This window comes from Aulostomus chinensis, chromosome 5 (assembly GCF_037954235.1).
Source record: "Aulostomus chinensis isolate RoL2024-O1b breed Wild chromosome 5, RoL_Achi_v1.0, whole genome shotgun sequence".
Lineage (NCBI taxonomy): Eukaryota > Metazoa > Chordata > Actinopteri > Syngnathiformes > Aulostomidae > Aulostomus > Aulostomus chinensis.
Window position 1 is genome coordinate 22,491,514 of NC_141324.1, and position 17,405 is coordinate 22,508,918.

At 43.6% G+C, this 17,405-nt stretch overlaps 2 protein-coding genes across 3 annotated transcripts in view; one reads left to right on the top strand and one right to left on the bottom strand.

The window, feature by feature from the left end:
* Window positions 1–11,569, bottom strand: part of LOC147261742 (phospholipid phosphatase-related protein type 4-like) — a 33,564-nt gene extending 21,995 nt beyond the window's left edge. Inside the window, exons 1-3 of one of the 2 annotated variants that reach the window (XM_086203935.1) lie at window positions 11,505–11,569; window positions 1,374–1,559; window positions 123–252 (exon numbers count right to left, since the gene is read on the bottom strand). In XM_086203935.1, coding sequence (XP_086060061.1) covers window positions 123–252; window positions 1,374–1,559; window positions 11,505–11,522 — 334 coding nt within the window. In that variant the 5' untranslated portion in view covers window positions 11,523–11,569. Of the gene's footprint in view, window positions 1–122; window positions 253–1,373; window positions 1,560–7,978; window positions 8,448–11,504 lie in introns of those variants that run through there. The other variant, XM_086203934.1, reaches the window with a different exon arrangement.
* A 964-nt stretch (window positions 11,570–12,533) lies between these two features.
* tyw3 (tRNA-yW synthesizing protein 3 homolog (S. cerevisiae)) lies at window positions 12,534–17,313 on the top strand. Its single transcript, XM_086203939.1, has 6 exons — window positions 12,534–12,853; window positions 13,050–13,130; window positions 13,257–13,355; window positions 16,075–16,146; window positions 16,323–16,456; window positions 16,551–17,313. The coding sequence occupies exons 1-6, from the start codon at window positions 12,686–12,688 to the stop codon at window positions 16,807–16,809; spliced, it is 813 nt and encodes a 270-aa protein (XP_086060065.1). The 5' UTR covers window positions 12,534–12,685; the 3' UTR covers window positions 16,810–17,313.
* Window positions 17,314–17,405: the final 92 nt, after the last annotated feature.

Sequence of the window (17,405 nt, forward strand, 5' to 3'; positions counted from 1 at the left end):
ACACTTGCGTTACTGTTGCCACGGCAGCCTGTTTTAGCTGTACATTTGCTGCTGCTGGAAGCATATAATCATGTGCTGGGGGGGTGGTGGGGGTGGGGGGTGTCAAGCATGTGTCCTCCCACCTATGAAGCGTACAACCCTGCGAATGTAGGAGTTGAAATTACAGCCTGCAGCGTTGATGTTGGCTTCAGTCTGGCAGGCTGATGACCTCCTGGATAGATAGCAGTAGAGAATAGCCTCGCCGATCAGGATCTGCACACCCACAGGGACAAGAACAAGAATGGCGGCGCTGCAGACTGATCACCTGAATGCTTTTGATATGACTCCATCCTTGTGATTGCTCATCACAGCTAACATCCTTGTGCCATTTTCAGGGTAGAGTCTGCAGCATTTTCTTAACAACCAACATAAAAGCATATGTAATTAATCTGGTTCTATCATACCTAAGGGCCTCTAGACATGAGTGATGACGGCTGTGTCTGCAGAGCCGCTGCCCTCTGCCCATTTCAACATCTTGGATTTGTTGGGACATTTCCAGGAGGGGAGTGGGTGTGTGAGATTTAGCTTGTCCTAGCAGAGACTTAACTTGTCCTTGCCCACGTTTGGCTTTTCTTAACCGGCAGTTAGCTTTTCCAAGCAGCCATATAGTGTGTGCTAGCCGGAGTTAAGCTTATCTTAGCCGGCATTTATCTTAACCTAGCCTGCGTTTAGCTTGCAGGTGATCACAGGGCTGGTTGATGTGTTCACGATGAACGCTTCTGGTGACACTGAGTTCGGAAGGAGGTGCCCAATTTGAATGGAGGTTGTGTTTACAAGCTGCAACGAACCATGCTGCAGACTCTATCTTTAATTATATATAACTATATATATGACTATAATTATATATATGTGTGTGCGCTTGTGCATGTGTGTGTATGTGCATACTGAGATATTGTATAAAAACCTGTCAGATCTGATGTACTTACGTTAGATTTAAAAATCCAGGAGACCAGACTCTAAATAAAATGAAAAAAGTTGGATCCTAAAGATAAAAATACCTGAGATGGTGGAGGTCAGGATGTAAACTAGCTTTGATATCACAGATCCTGTTCATAGGTACAAGTTTTAAAGTCGAATTAATGTGAGAAAACGTTTCTTTTTCACCATCTAAATGTGAAAATCACACAAACTCACTCAGCACTGTGAGGAAAGAAACAGCCAACTGAAGAAAGCAAAAACACGAGAAAATCCCGCTGAGTCTACAACGCCATGTTCTCTCCACTCAGACGATCTAACAAATATCCAAAATAACCAACACAGTCAGGCTGGAACTATCGCCGCTTCACTGAAATGAGTGTTTGATGTCCGGCGCTGAAGTAATCCAGGGTACTCACAGTGGCAGTGGGAGCGGCGAAGGCCAAGCTGAAGAGCAGAGGCAGAGGACAGACTTCCTGTCGAGGCAAGATATAGGGCAGAGACAGACTACGGTCACTGCAACTGTACCCAGAATGCACCGGCTGGAAAATATCCGTCAGCTCCAGAAGGTAAAGACTGACGACAGAGGAGGCCAGGATGGGGAGCTGCAGAGCACAAACAACAACAAAGCAGAACATTAGCTTAAATCAAACTACTGGGATATTTGACACGATCCCTAATTACACCGACACAACGATGCCGGTTGCCTTCATTTCACAAAAGGATGCTTGACTTATCAAAATCAAAGTGTATTGTTTTACTGATTGACATAATTCTCTTTTCCTTGCAGCAGTGAATGCCTACTTCGCTTCCACAACCTCAAGGAAATAATACCAAGTATAACCTCCTCTAGACTTGAAAAGATTCGTCCATCAGCAGTAACAATTTTGCGTACAATGATCTTAAGCTAATTCTCAAGCAAAACGATCACACATGATTTGATTACTGCAGGTCAAATGTGAGGGTTTGCTATTTCTCTCTGTTGTTATTATTTTTTGTGGAATATCTTCATGTTTTTGTCCCCTAAACAAATATATTGGGTCTAATCCAGAGCAGTAAGGCATTTATTGCTCTGTACACGCAGGATTACAGATTTCTAGAATGATGGATCTTGGCTAAATGTGTTTCTAGAGTTAGAAATGATCTTGCTTCCCTGTAGTGCAAATGGTCACCTACATAATCTTCTGTTTTGCCAGAGGCGCCTGCACGAGTTACATAAAGACCCCTCGCTGACTGCGAAACACGCTGTGTTCCCACAGCTTGCAGGCCAGGATTACCCACCAGATCCCTCCAAATCCATATTTACCCACTCGTACGTGCTGTTTAAACGTCAGTCTACCTGCCACACTGAGAGTAGGTTTGGGCACCATTATGGGGGGTCTGGATGGTGAGAGGGGGGAATAAAGAGAAACCAGCAAATGAGTTGTCATTGTCTAGCATCACTCGTCTCCAAATCAGTGTGTTTTGCTGAAATGCCTGAAATAATGTCTGTTGCATGAGCCGAAGATTGGGATTCGTTCTATGACGTAAAACCTGTCAGTACATCCCACACTTGGAGATTTTGATGTCTTTTTGTGTGAGATTAAACCTCGTTGGGGTGTGAAGTACAGCAGTGGTCATGCATCCGTGGTGTAGTTCCTTCAGAGCCTAATTTAGTTTGTACCTCTGACAACAATCACAAAAGTGGTTTGCCACCTTCAAACCGCTGTTGTACACTGTTTTGTTCATTCAAATGCAGCATCTAAATGTTTACATATGTTTCTATTTATGTACCGGTGCATCGGTCATCTTTGTTGCTCTGGTTTGCCTGGAAGAGGCAAGAATAGACCCAACCTGTAGAGAACACACGCGGAGACTTTTCGGTATCGCTGGCATCTTCCTGTTCGTCAGGCTGATGACACATGCGATGTTATTAACAGATGTTTCTACTGTGACTACTTCCGTGACAAGCTGGAGCCTTCAAAGCCAGGTACTGATATTGTTGTAGGTGGCTGAGCAGCTCTGTGGGCCAGCAGGCGGCCTTGTCTGACATCCCGAAACTGTTTGAAAACCTCCCACTATAGAATGAGTTACTTCCTCTCACAGTCTAAATAAACAAACTGCAGAAACATGTGAATACTGTTCAAAGCACAAGTGGTTTGCATGAGCTCGGCTTTGTGTGCGATGCGTACACTCATTGAAATATAACCACGATGCATCAATAAACTAAATAAAGTCAGTATGTAGGGATTCAAATTCTAAGATGTGAACCAAGTGTGTTGAAGGACAGTTTTCACTCTTGTTAACCACGTACAGAAAGTAAAATGAATACTTTTAATACTGGCATCATCACAGGGAGGGAGGTTGAGAAAGAAGAAGTAGATCAAGTCCGTATCAGTCCACTGACCTGACCTGACCACACGAGGGGCGGAAGCAGGCCAATTAATCTCATTCCAGTCAAGACTACGCGCGTCCCTGGCAATTGTAAATTCAAGACTCCTGAATGGACTAATTAACAATTCAATTTAACCGAGTGTCTAACAAGAAAGAGCATGTAGAAACAGCCGCTATAACCCCCACCCCCCCTAAAGAATCCAGACGTGATGTTAGCAGCAATACACACAGAAAAGATAGAAGATGTGAAGAGTACACAACATCTTTAAACACTGTAACTGGCGCCTATTGGGTTTGCTGTGAGGACAGTTCTTGAGTTTACTTTGACAGTGTGATTACATGCTTCAAGCTCTCATTGTGCACTGGACAAAAACATGTAACATGCTCTCATTTTCACGCCAAAGATTCAAGACTTCTTATCTGCACACAAGAGGTTCATTTCTCCAAAAATATTGTTGACATACGTGTTTATATTCACTCTCTCTCAGTATCCAGCACCTCGTGCAGGTTGTTGTTTGTGGCCTGTGGAATATTCCATCGTTCTGCTCTTGGATGTTGGAAGGAAGTGGAAGGCGCTGTTATCTACTATCCAGAGCAACCCAACATGTTCAACGGCAGCACGTCTGGTGAGGATGCAGGACATGTAGCACCTGGGATGTTTTTAATTAAAGGAATTGCATCCAAAAGAATTACAACATGGCGCCGAGCATCATCGATCAGTGGCATGCACGATAATGGGCCGAGTCACCTATGATGACAAACTGCAATCAGGTCAAGACCCCGTGAGGACGACGAGCTCTCACATCAGCCTCCCCGACAGCTTAACACATTTACCAACAAAATGAACGAGAAGGATTAAAGAAGTCTTAGATCTTTGACTTCAGAGCAAAAAAAAAAAAAAAAATGCATTTATAGTTTTGCTGAGTGTAACTACAGGTTTGGGTAAAGAGGTAAACACGCACATGGAGATGCTGCGAAAAGAAACTGCTGTGTCAAACACTGGGACTGAGTCACTAACAACCTGCACAAAAACTGTTAGACTCATTTCACTACACGCAGCTTCTTTTCCACTACACCCAGAAGTTATTTGAACAGCTTATACTTTTTATTAGTGCCGTTTTGCACGGTAAATGTTTGTAAAGTATCTAGATAGAAAGGCATCATTCGTCCAAACAGTGAGGCGGTGAAACTGACCGGTGACTCGGTTGTTGTCTGAGACTTGGCTTCAGCTACCTGCCCAATAACTAGTTACTCAACCTCCTCTGACATGTAATCAGATTACTTGAGATGCCTTATAAACACTGAACCCCCGATATCTTGATGACCTACTTCCCTGATGGGTGTATTTCTGCACCACCAGGTCAGTCGGGCCATATCTGTCCCGCCCCTGGACCACTGAAGACATCGGTAGTCTTAAGAAGAGAAGTCAAAAGAGTTTGGCAGAATTAAACTCAAACTCAGTAGTTTTAGCTCCAATCAAACAGTTTGTGGCATTCTGAGCCTTAATGGGTGAAATATGGTTTTGACTTCTTCCAACTAAATCCAGACAAAACTGATGTAAACCTGGTCTGAATATGTTTGTCTGTCCATCAGTGTCCCGTCCTGGTAGCCATCGGGTGACTGAGCCATCGCTATTAGGGTCTCTCTGGAACAGTCTGCCAATGTCTGATTGCAACCAACTGCAACTCCTGCCTGGCAACAGGGATATTTTATTTTATGTATATTGTTGCATGTATTTACATGTAATCTCTAACTTCATCTTCACCTTCCTGAGAGCAAGAAGGTTTTCGCTATTACCCATAAGCTTCAGTCCAGTCAATCCCAATCAAATGTTACCTATTTACACACACGTCTGTTCGAGTCATGGCGGGTTTACACCTTGGTGGCTACCCAGCACACGGATCGAGGCGAGGCTGCAGCACGGGTGTTTTTTTGTTTTTTTTTCTTTTCTCCTCTCAACGTTTCTAGTCCTGAACACACAGATATAAAAATACACCCCATTCAGAGAGCCATGTTGCCTAGCAGCCAGTTAGTGGGTAGGATGGTGTGACAGTGTGAGATGGAAAATGTAGGAGACACATAGCAGCTCTGTCAAGGGAAAGAAAAGAAGGAATAAGCGATAATTCAGTCCCATCATCCAAAACTAATGAATTACTGATGTGCGATTGTGTGTCTCAGCACAGCTCAACAATGCAGTTCATTCTGGGGAGAGAGAGAGAGAGAGAGAGAGAGAGAGAGAGAGAGAGAGAGAGAGAGAGAGAGAGAGAGCAAACTGAAAGTATCCCCCCTCTTTCTTTCATATTGCAAAATGTCAAGAAAGGTGTCAAATGTAACACGGGAACATGCTGATTCTGTTAGTCAGCACTTCCTTTAGATCAGTCAATCATGTGTGGTAGCAAACAAATTAATAACCTGATTTTTTTAAGCAGCACGTAATATTTCATAGGGGGAAAAAAATCCAAATTCTGTAAAGGAGAAAACAGAATATAAAAATGTCACAGTCTGTCAGGCAGTTTCCACTGTATGTGCTACAGAGATGCACACCAGACCGTCCACGCGCGCTCGCCGCACACAGAAAATGGATGGACGGATGGATGAAGGATGGATGGATGGATGGCCTCTACATGCGTTATCCATTTCAACTTCCTGTTGACGTGGGAGACTCAGGACTTCCTATCCAATCACAGCCTCATTTCCAACCTTCGTCACTTCTCTTCTGATGTCATACTTGGGATGTATTACTGGGATGCGTAACATTGGGTTTTCAGCCAATATCTGATATTTTTACAACTAATTTTGCGGATAGCTGGTATTTAGGGTGAGCATCCTCCTGTATCCACCACCTATAGAACAGCACACACATAGTCAGTCACACCGATAGCCAGCCTCCCCTCAGTGACACCAGGGCCCCCCTCTCCTTCTGTGGGAGTTTTCATTGTAGAGAGCTGCTGCCTTCACTGTGAGACGCATCACCCGATAAGGACAAAGCCTTGTTAGCGTGTAAATGCATCATGATCAGAGGGACAAACCACGTCCGGAGCTCTGACCCTAAGCATGTGTCGCTCTCCACTCACATCTATGCCAGCACCACTGATGATGGACGCGTCACATCCAACGAACCACGGGGGAACCAGATGCTCGTCATATAAAGTCTCTGTTCAAGAACAACTGAGTAGTTCCCGCCCACAAGTTCCAAGGTATTTAAAAAACAAGATGGCCGCTGACAACGCTTGCAGACGTAACAGCAGCCTAAATCTGACCTGCCGCCATGTCAGAGCTCAGAGATTTGAGCTCAGAGAAGGTGAGGAGGTTGAAGGTGATTCTGTGGTCAGTCACATGACAGTCACATGACAGTCACAACAGCGGACCTCTCCTCTGGATCTTACTGATGACATTCTCACCGCGGAGTGTTTCTGTTGGGCGTTGGACCATCAGGTGGCGTGTTGGTTACGTCAATGAAACCGCCAGGATTCCACAAAACAATTATTGCTTGTAATCACTCTTTCTGCCAGGAAAGTAATGGCAGTAATAACGATGGTGATATAACGATGATAAAACGGACGTGAGCAGCCGGAAGGAGGCTGGAGGATGAAGGCACCATTGCTGTGGGTGATGTAAGAGATCCAAACAACTGCCAGCATATGAATGCAGGTCAGGAACGAGGCTCTGGGCCCGAAAGCAATTCTGTGTTTCAAGTGTGAGCGGACTTTGGTTCCGTCCATCCAGAGAGAAAAAGAATGACTCTTAACGCCACCTTCATCCTCGCATCTCACGTCACTCGTCAGACCATCAACGGAAGCAAAAGCAAAAGTCTTGACATGGATGTAGGTGACACAGGAAGTTTTGTTGTTGGGTTTTTTTTTTTGGTGAGGAATGAAATTAAAGTCCATATTTAGCCAGTTCCTGTCATGAATGTTTTCTTTTTCCTTCTCAACAGTGAGCGGCGCCGAGATAGGAGAGGAAACTGCTGCTGCTGGACGGAAATCTTTGCACCAAACTGCTGTACACTCAAGGAATCATAATATCCTGAGGAGACTGCAGTGTCACCGTCTGCAAACACAACGGCGTAAACAGGGACGAGGCCGCCACACACGCTCAGCGTCTCGGCTCCAAAAACACAGACACCCCGGCTGACATGGCCTGGAGACCCCTCTGATGTCATAGCCATGACATCAGGAATGAAACATGTAGGGGGAAGGAAAAAAAACACCACCACCAAAAAAAAAAAAAAAAAATTCTGATTCTTGTGACAGATACTTACCATCTAACTTTAGCGAAAATAGATTTTTTTCATTTTGTATTGACTAAAAAAAAAACAATCTAAAAATGATTCCCTGGATTCTGTAGCAAGGAAGCACGTCCACTCTGTCTGGTTGTTGTCCAGCATCTCTGTGGCTTCATCATCATCATCATCATCATCATCATCATCACTGATATCATCAGTATCATTACTATTATCATCATGATTATTATCATTATTACACTGTAACAAGGGTTTGTTGTGGACATCCTGTCAGACTGCAGCTGCTGTGATTTGAATCTGGCACTCGGCTGGTAGTATTTCTGTCTGACTGCTTGATTGATCTAAGACGTCTATCGGTGATTGATTTGTAAAGTAATTAATGAACTGATTGATTGATTGATACATTACCTCTACGAAATAAAAGCACGGTAGCAGAGTGACGCTGTCCTTGGTCTCCTTCCCGCCTTTCAGCCGCTCCTTGGCACGAGACATCACGAGCGGCCGGTGGTCTCTCCCGTTGCCGGGAGACAGGGAGCTGTACTTGATTCCCGTCGTAATTTTGGCGAAATTCTCTCCGAGCTCGGTTTCCCACCAAAGCTCTTAACGGCGGATCTCCATCGCCGGGTAAGGTGGGCTGGGACTGCCGGTGGTGGTTTGGGTGATTAATCAATGGTTGCCCCAAATGGGCTTGGGGGGGGGGGGGGTGTCTTCAGCAGCACCGATCCGGTCTCGTCCACAACTGCTGGCCCCGTGCACTGACGTGAACCTGCCAGCGAGGACACATCCTGGACATCAGCTCGTCTCTCTCTCAGTACCGTCCGCTCCGCCGCTCCTCAGCTCGCCTCCGCTGCAGCAGGTGACCGCCGTCCAGCTGGCCGAAGGCACCAAGGCATTTCCGCTAAAGACTTTCAAAATAAGACGAAAGTTGCTGTCTGCACCTTACTCTTTTTTTCCCCCCCTGTTCGATTACAGATCCACTGCAGGTCAGAAATATGTACCAAAGACGTCCTACTCAGATTCTGGTGGTGGAGCTTCAGGTCCACCAACGAGGGACCGTCAACATCTTGGGAGAGCTTCCACATCTGGTCTTTTCGTGCTAAGTATTGCTAACTTGATGTCAATTAGCATCAACGGAGGATAGAAGAGGTCAACTTAATGAGGTCCCCATTATTCCGGAAAATAAACGGTACTTCGGGTTTGGATTGCGACTGTTAATGTCCACAAACTGGGTTGGGAACACATTCCTCGCTGAAATTGGCAAATAGGCTTAAAGGAATAATTCACAAAAAAAAAGTAATTATTTACTCAGCTTCATGCTGATGGAAGTCCAAGTCAAGTTTTTCAATCCAAAAAAACACTGGAGTTCCTCAGGGAAAGCTGTTGCAATCCCCCACAACAGTTGAAGTACATAAAAAAAAAATTCAGAATAATACACAACAGCAGCAGATCTCTGCAAATAAAACTGCACTGGTGCCACCACAGGCATGTAGGTATTATCTTTCAATGGCATGTGGTTAATACCAAGTAGTACTCTATATTACTATCATCCATGCACTACTTGTGACCCCTCATCTTAGGCCACAAGCCTGGGTGGACAGCTGCAACAGGTGCTGGTTCTGTAGTCTAGATCGTGACCCCGACCCCTCATTACACTGCTCTGTCACTGACATTTACAACCACAGTGCTTTGACTCAGTCACAACAAACATGCGACGTGATTTATCTTCTCAATTCACCACAAAGAAAACCAAATGGATCAATAGGCGTGGCGTCACCAGTGTGCTAAAAACCTATTTTCTGTGTGTGCGTGTAAATGCCCCTCTAGCACACACAGCCGCTCTGGTGATAAAGATATGTGGGACACTAGAGCCTCCAGACAGTCGGCACTCAGCTCCCTGCCAGGTTGAGGCCTGCGGCTGCAGCCTGTAACCAACTACAGTGATCGCTGATGTCCCCCAGTTGAGTAAGAGAGAGGTGAGTGCCACCGGGCAGCAGAACGGTAGCAGATCATTTACAGACAGAGAGCAGCAGCAGAAGTCTCAACAGGATTAACAAAAAAGAGGTAAATAATGTAGTAAGACCATGTCAGCAATGGTTTGGGTTTCCCTCGATCCAGAGGGATCTGGTGCAAATATGCGCGTGTGCAAACATCAACTAATGATGAACTGAAGTCAGCTTGCAAATCTCAAACCATCATCTATGTCTGGATATACTTGCAAAAATATTAGAAATATGCTTGATTTCTTTTTCTTTTTTCAGAAAAGTCTATTTGATATTTCCTGAGTAATAAATAAATAAACAGGATTCAAAATGTGCTTATCTGACAATGGTGATGAGGAAAAAAATGGATTCTTCCTCAACATGCATCCCTGGATAATGTTTTGTGAAAATCCATTAACACCTTTTTGCATAATCGTGCTAACAGACTCACAAATACACCCAGTCACATGACCTCCAGGTTTCCAGGCAGGATTCCATTTACTTGCTTCAGGCTCTTGGTTTTGTTTTTGTTTGCTCTCTGACGTGACTTACTGAGATGCTTGAAAACAAAAGAGCCCCAGTTCATGTTGGAAATAACAATCTTGCTTTTACTTAGTATGACAAATCCAAATTCCTCTCTTAAAAAAAGGGAAAATCGAAATAAATGGTATACTTGTGTCGCTTCACAGTTAACGCCGGGATGAAATAGGTCACAAGAATAAACACTGTAATGGTAGCGTGTCCATCAAACACCATAAAACAACCCACTCTACTGGCTTCTCTTGCAGCTGGTTACTGGCCCACGCAACTGCCCTCTGATTCATTCACAGTGGAGGTCAAAGGTCATGACTGTCATCCAAAAGTCTCCAGCATGTGTCTGCATGTATAATGAGGTTTTTTTCTAAGTTGGCACTACACACAAGTGAGCATGCGTGTGTGTGTGTGTGTGTGTGCGTATATGTGTGGGAGTGAAGGTGAAATAACGGTAGAATACTACATTAGTATGATGGACTGTAATGGCTTACACTTCTTTTTCCATGTCTGTGCAGTATCAGCTCCTGTGTGTGCAGTATCAGCTCCTGTGTGTGCAGTATCAGCTCCTGTTTGTGTTGTGTGAGTGTGTACAGAATGTAGTACACGCGCCTGGCTAATCGCTGATGAATGTTAGTGTGTGGGGATGGGAGGAACACTTACTAATTATATTTAATCATTCATTAAATATTAATAAGTTCCTTTGGTAACAAAGTCGCAGGCTTCAAACCAGCTGCCAGATATGAACATTCAACAAAAAGATACAACGTGACTGAATTTTCTTCTGATGTCAAATGCTATAATGGGAATGTCACATATTAAAACATTGTCACACACAGTTTTTAGTTGTGAATCAAATATTTGCTACCGACAGCAATGAATTGGACTGAAGGAAAATGAATTAAATGCTGTTCTATACATTTGATTTTTTTTTTATGGCAAATGGTAAGTCAAGAATGAAGCTCGTTCATGAGTAGACTTTACATGATATATTATCATATATGGTCGAGAATTCATCCTTAAACCCAGAAATGAGTTTGCATCGTGGAACAGAGATTGTTACGGATGGAAATAAGCTTTGTCGTTCCCGCTTTCACTCCACTTTCTTTTCTTCTTTCTTTAGCTATATTTACTTCACGACTGTAGTTCTCTCTCTCTATTCATTTCTCCCTTTGATTGTGCAGTAAATTTGAAATGATGTTACCTTTGGTACCTTTTCAATCGTCCAGCTACAATCGTTTGTAGGTGTTTGAAATGAAGCTCCATCACGATTTGAAACTTGTCCTCATGAAGGTTCATATTTGGGCACTGACAAGAGGCAGGTAACGCAGACCCCAGTTTAAGGGGATTCTAGGCTCCCTCACTACTCCTGTCCTGCTGTTACGACATGTTGAACGAAGGAAGAGAAGAGCAGCAGCACTGACCTGAGGTGTGATCCTCATGATGGCTTCACGGCGGCAGAGATCTCCTACTTGTTCTGTGTCATCGTCTCCTCTCTGTTAGATTCTGGGCCAGGCAAATCCATGCCAGTCCAATGGGGGATAACGCTTTCTCACTGTCACATGCACACACACACACACACACACACACACACACATACACACACACACACACATCTCATGTCCCGATGTAGGTCATTTCACATATCATCATAGTTTCTCTAAAATGACCGATGCAGCTCTACTCCTTGTTACAGTCTAAATTATACTTAATAAATGAGATGCAGTTACTTCTTTCTGATCATCCCTTTCCCAGTTGATAGTGTAGCAAAATACAGAATAAGAATGCATAAACGATGAGACAAATCAAAATGCCTGTGGGGCAAAAAAGCAACAAATAAGAGGAAATGTCACTGAAGAGAACGTGCTTCAGCATTCCTCAGTTCTAGACCTTCATGTATTATTTTGTTAATTTAAAAAAAAAATTCTAAATGAGACAAAACACACAATTCAAGACAAGTGCAGTGTCTACATAGGCCTATGGGTCAGAGTAGGCCTCAGCTTCATGAATGTTTGATACTCTAGGTTGAAGGACAGCTGGAGACGGGTTTTCAGTTCACATCTAGAATGTTTATTTGAATCAAGATTTTTTGTTGTACCTAAGAGAAGAAGACACAGAAAATAAGTTTAAGATGAAAAAATAAAACAATTCTTAAAGCTTAAAGAATCTACAGGTAAACGGTTGTTTTTCTATTATAAAACAATTTCATAGGTTTGAACATAAAGTATCATTAAAATGTTTTGATCAGGAGAAGCGAGAGTCACATTGTAACGTTACTGAGAATGAATTGAAGCACGATGGGAAGTAAACAGAAGGAGGATTCGACATTTAAGGCTTTCTGGGAATAACAGGAAGCTGTTTTAAAGATAGAAATACTAACGATTCACATACATGACAGCAGCTCACACTACATACTCCGATACAGTAGGTGGCGCGCTGCAACAAAATTAACAAAGTCAACAGCCATTCTTCAAAGAAGAAGTCGTAGTAGTAGTCGTAGAAGAAGACGCGTGAAATAACCAAGTTAACATCTAGCTAACATTCAGAAAGTTGAAATATGTCATAGATAGTTTCTGAGGTTTGAGCTCTGCGTCTTTGACTGGTCATGGAGAAGAACTTCCGTCTGTGGAAGCAGCAGCGTCTGAACAAGCTGGACGCCAGTAAGAAGGGCAGCGTGGACGAGGACATTGTCCCAGTAGTGTCCCTCCTCAACGGCTGCGAGGACTACTTCACCACCAGCTCCTGCTCGGGAAGGATCATCGTCATTGACGGGGTGAGAAGGCATCAGTCTCCTACTCTGTGTGTGTGTGTGTGTGTGTGTTTTGTGTGTTGTGTTCCGGATGGTGAGTGGTAGAGTGCAAACTTGTGTGGTTGCTCCTGATGCAAGTAGCTAGCAGGTATTAATGTGTGTGTGTGTGTGTGTGTGTGTGTGTGTGTACGTTGACACCCCCCCCCCCCCCCCCCCCCAGGCTCCAGACCGCTGTGGGGTCCAGAAGCAGGACTGTGTGTGGCTGTTTGTCTCCCACCACACATGCAAACCTGACGACCTGGTGAGACTCTGTCCTGTCTTGTATTCGGATGTAGGCTGTAGTATACCCTGTAGAACTACATTGTGTGTGTGTGTGTGTGTGTGTGTGTGTGTGTGTGTGTGTGTGTGTGTGTGTGTTTGTCCTCAGGTTTGTGCTGTGGCTGGAGCTTCTGGAGATGCAGTCCTCAAGTTTGAGCCCTTTGTGCTGCATGTTCAGTGTCGGAGGCTGGAAGATGCTCAGCTGCTGGTGAGAAGTTCCTTTACTTACAAGCTGAACATCCTGAGTATAGTCCACTCACACACTGACCCTGGATCAGTTGTTGCTCCTGTCTCACTTTGCTTGTTCATGTCATATCTGAAGTCCTGCACCTTCATGGAACCAATGCAATTATAACTATCTGACGAGAGTTTTCTGACTCGTCTTCAGTAAACAAAGGCAAAATACAGTGTTCTGTTTTGTTGAATTATATTTCTATTTGACAAAAAAGAATCATACCATTCATCACGTGACTGTTCATAAGTAGGGCTGTAGCAAAACACTAATCTCGCGATACGATACGATGCACGATATTCGGCTCACAATACGATATATATCATGATATTCAGCTCACTATACACTTACATCCTTTTATGAAAGATTTTAAAGGGACAAAGTGATTTTGATGACATCTTGTGAGTGTTCCATTGACTTGGATTGAATTAATTGAACTGAAAGCATCAATTACACAACATAAGGCTCTGACTGGCAGCTATTGGACGTCTATTGGACGTCCATTAATAGACGTATATTAGCGGTTATTTAGTCGTCTATGTTGCGGTAGGACATGTCATGTGTATGACTGTGCTTCTGTACTGTGATTTTCAGTTTGTTGTAGTTACCACAGGAAGCCCACCAGGGGTCACTGTAGAGTTTGTCTTTTGCCTCGATTAGCGAAAAATAAAAGATGGTTGTCAGTGTTCTCCGGAGAGCTTGAGTGCAAGTGATTTGTACGACTCTTGTCAAACGAGAGCTATCCATCTCCGCTGCAGGAGAATAGAGCCTACCAACAGGATATGGACCCAGAATACAACGGTTAAGAGAGTTGGCAAGGAGAATATGTGGGATGCAAGCGGGAACTGCGGCAATTACTGCAACGAGCTAAAGTAGCAAGCTAACATCGGTGAGCCGAGGAAACGGACCGTTACACGGAGCTACTGAAATGGAGAACGTAAGGAAGAGCAAGTGGCCCACATTCAATGGACAGGCAGATGAATAATAATACATACACGTATATTAGCGGTAACTTAAACGTCTATGTTGAGGTAGGACGTCGTGTATGATTCTGCCTCTGTTTTATTTTCAGTTTGTTGTAGTTACCACTGGGAGCCCACCAAGGGTCACTGTCGAGGTTTTCTTTTGCTTTGACGAGCGAAGAATAAAAAGATCGCTGTTCTCCGGAGAGCATGAGTGGGAGTGATTAGTGCAACTTTTGTCAAAAGAGAGCTATCCATCTCCGCTGCAGGAGAATAGAGCCTGCCAACAGGATATGGGCCCAGAGTATGACGGATAAGAGAATTTGCAAGGAGTACATGTGGAATGCAAGCGGGAACTACGGAAGTTATCACAACGAGCTAAAGTAGCAAGCTAACATCGGTGAGCCGAGGAAACGGCCTGCTACGCAGAGCTACTCAGATGGAGAACGTAAGGAAGAGCAAGTGGCCCACATTCAATGGACAGGTCAGATGAAGAAAAATAAATACAAGTATATTAGCGGTTATTTAAATTATCTTTGAATAGACATATGTTAGGGTTGTTAACATTTGATCTTGGTGTGTGTATGCCCAGACTCAGGAGAAATTAGACAGAACAATGCTGACCGCCACTGTCCTGAATCTCAGCTCTAACGGGATGAGAGAGGGTCAGGGTCTAGGTCGCTCGAAATGCCCTACAGCGATACCTAGCGGCTGGCAGACCTAATTGCTCTTCTTGCAAAGTGCGGGACACGGGGGATTTGAATGGGGCTTAATGTATTGATACTTGGCTGAAAAATCGGTACTCTCTGGGGAAACAAAATAGAGACATATGACAGAATTGATAAAAATTTCTCAGCCCTATTCATAAGTGTCACTATTATTGTGAACTACTGACTCATTTTTGGCTTCTTTGACCCAGATATTGTCAGCTGTATCCAGCAAATTAAAGAATGCTGCCGCCAAATATGAAACAAACATTTTCTTCCTTTTTTATATTTTTGATTTTATAAATACAAACATTTCATGTGAACATGGGCCAAGGATTCCCTGTGCAAAGAAATAATTCATTCACTTTCATCTAACAGCTACCAGAGCAACACATGTAAGAAATTACTTGCAACCAGTGAGTTGTTGAGCCTGTATCCTGCCATCCATATCCAAATTATGATGATACATTTATGGTAATCCCAAACTTAATCGCAACATTGAAAAGAAAATATTCAAAATTTATTTTTGTTAATTGTCTTCCATCTGCTGTACCCTCTCAGCCCACCAGGAGGCCACAGCCCACACCTTAGGAATCACTGATTCATAGACAAGTGGTCACAGAACATTCACAGAGGATGATTTGATTTGATGAATCTCGCAATGATAAGCTTGGATGCTATGGTAGTGAATGTTGAACATGATTAGTTCGCGAAACATCGTAAAGTTGAAAATCTGATGGCATGTGTTACTGCTTTTGGTGAAAATAAATGGAGTAATTTTGTTCATGTTTGTGCTTGTGCCTACAAATTTGAATAACTAATAAGAGGTTGTCACTTTCTGTTTTTGTATTATTTATGCTAACACCACATTTGTTACAGAGGAATTGCTACTTTTGTAAACAGTTTAAGGAAAGTACATCTTCACCATGGTTCCATCTACACAACTACAGACTAGTGATGTCTCTGTTTGTCATGAACCTGAAGATGGACTGAACTCTGATGCACCGTCCCTTCTCTGTCTTCTAGCATTCTGTGGCCGTCCAGTCAGGCTTTAGGAACTCTGGTCTCACTGTCAGCAAGACTGGAAAGATCATGGCGGTACTGCAATTATTCTTCACTTATGAGATAAAAATGACTTTATCAGCTACAGTCCAACTTTTCATGTACTTTTGAGTCTATAGTAACCTCACCCTGTTCAGTGTACTAATATTCTTTCACTATTGTGTGATGCTTGAATTGTTACACTAAGTACCTGGCGTATTTTGTCCCCCCAGGCGGTTCGCTGCACTCACGGCCTAGAGGTTCCTGTCAGTCACCAAGGAAGGCTCCTGGTTACACATGATTACATCCATTTCCTCACTCAGGTAGCCAATCAAAAGATAGAAGAGAACCTGCAACGGATCCACAGGTTAGTCTGTTTGGTGAGAACTTCCTGTTAGTAAAGGTAAACCATAAATTCACTCACAAATCTCCAGCTGCCCGGATTCCTCTCTCATCTCCAGGTTCTACCAGAACCTCCAGTCAACAGAGAAGCTACAAAAACTACAAATCCCAGATCCTCCCAACTCGCAGGAACTGCAAGACCCTCCTCATGAACATGAGACAGAGAAGAGAGAAAAAGAGAAGGGGTCGGAGAGGAACAAGTCAAGCGTTTATAAACGGAGGCGGAAACGAGGACAACAGCATCAGATTGACGGTTGCCGTGGTGACAGAGGCAACAGTGTGTCAGAGCTGGACAATTGTCTGGATCTGTTCACGTGAACTCGCAGCTCGCCCCACAATCAAGTAATGTGTTCAACCTTAATGGACATTATTTAACACATCATTAATTGAAAGAATCCTAAGGCACAAGATTCAAGGAACTCTTGTAAGAGATGATACCAGACTGGCGTTCCCCTGACCGAGATATTTAACTTGCCAAACTTTTCTGTTTATTTCCTGTTTGTATGTTCACTTGTATATGAAAAAAAGCCGAAGAAGAAAAAAACTTTGGAAAGGTCTGTGACTGAAATGTGCCTAAAGCTGCAGTAATGCTGTGTTGGATGGATGCTGGATGTACGGTGATCGCAGGGTCGGATGCTCGTTCTCTGTGCAGGACTCTGGTGTTGGCCGCTGTCATGGGTTCTGATTCACGTGTACCTGTCATGATTGTGGATGAGGAAGTATTTTATTATTAAACTGTAAATTATCCTGCCGTCTTCACATTTATTCATCACAAGTGTTTTGAGTGATCAGAATGAGAGAAAAAATAAAAGATCTGATGTGTTTCAGCTAATTTATCTGAATGTTTTTACTCCCTAACACCACTATCACAATCCTGCATCGGTCTAAAGGTGCTTGCTACCTGTCCACCTGCT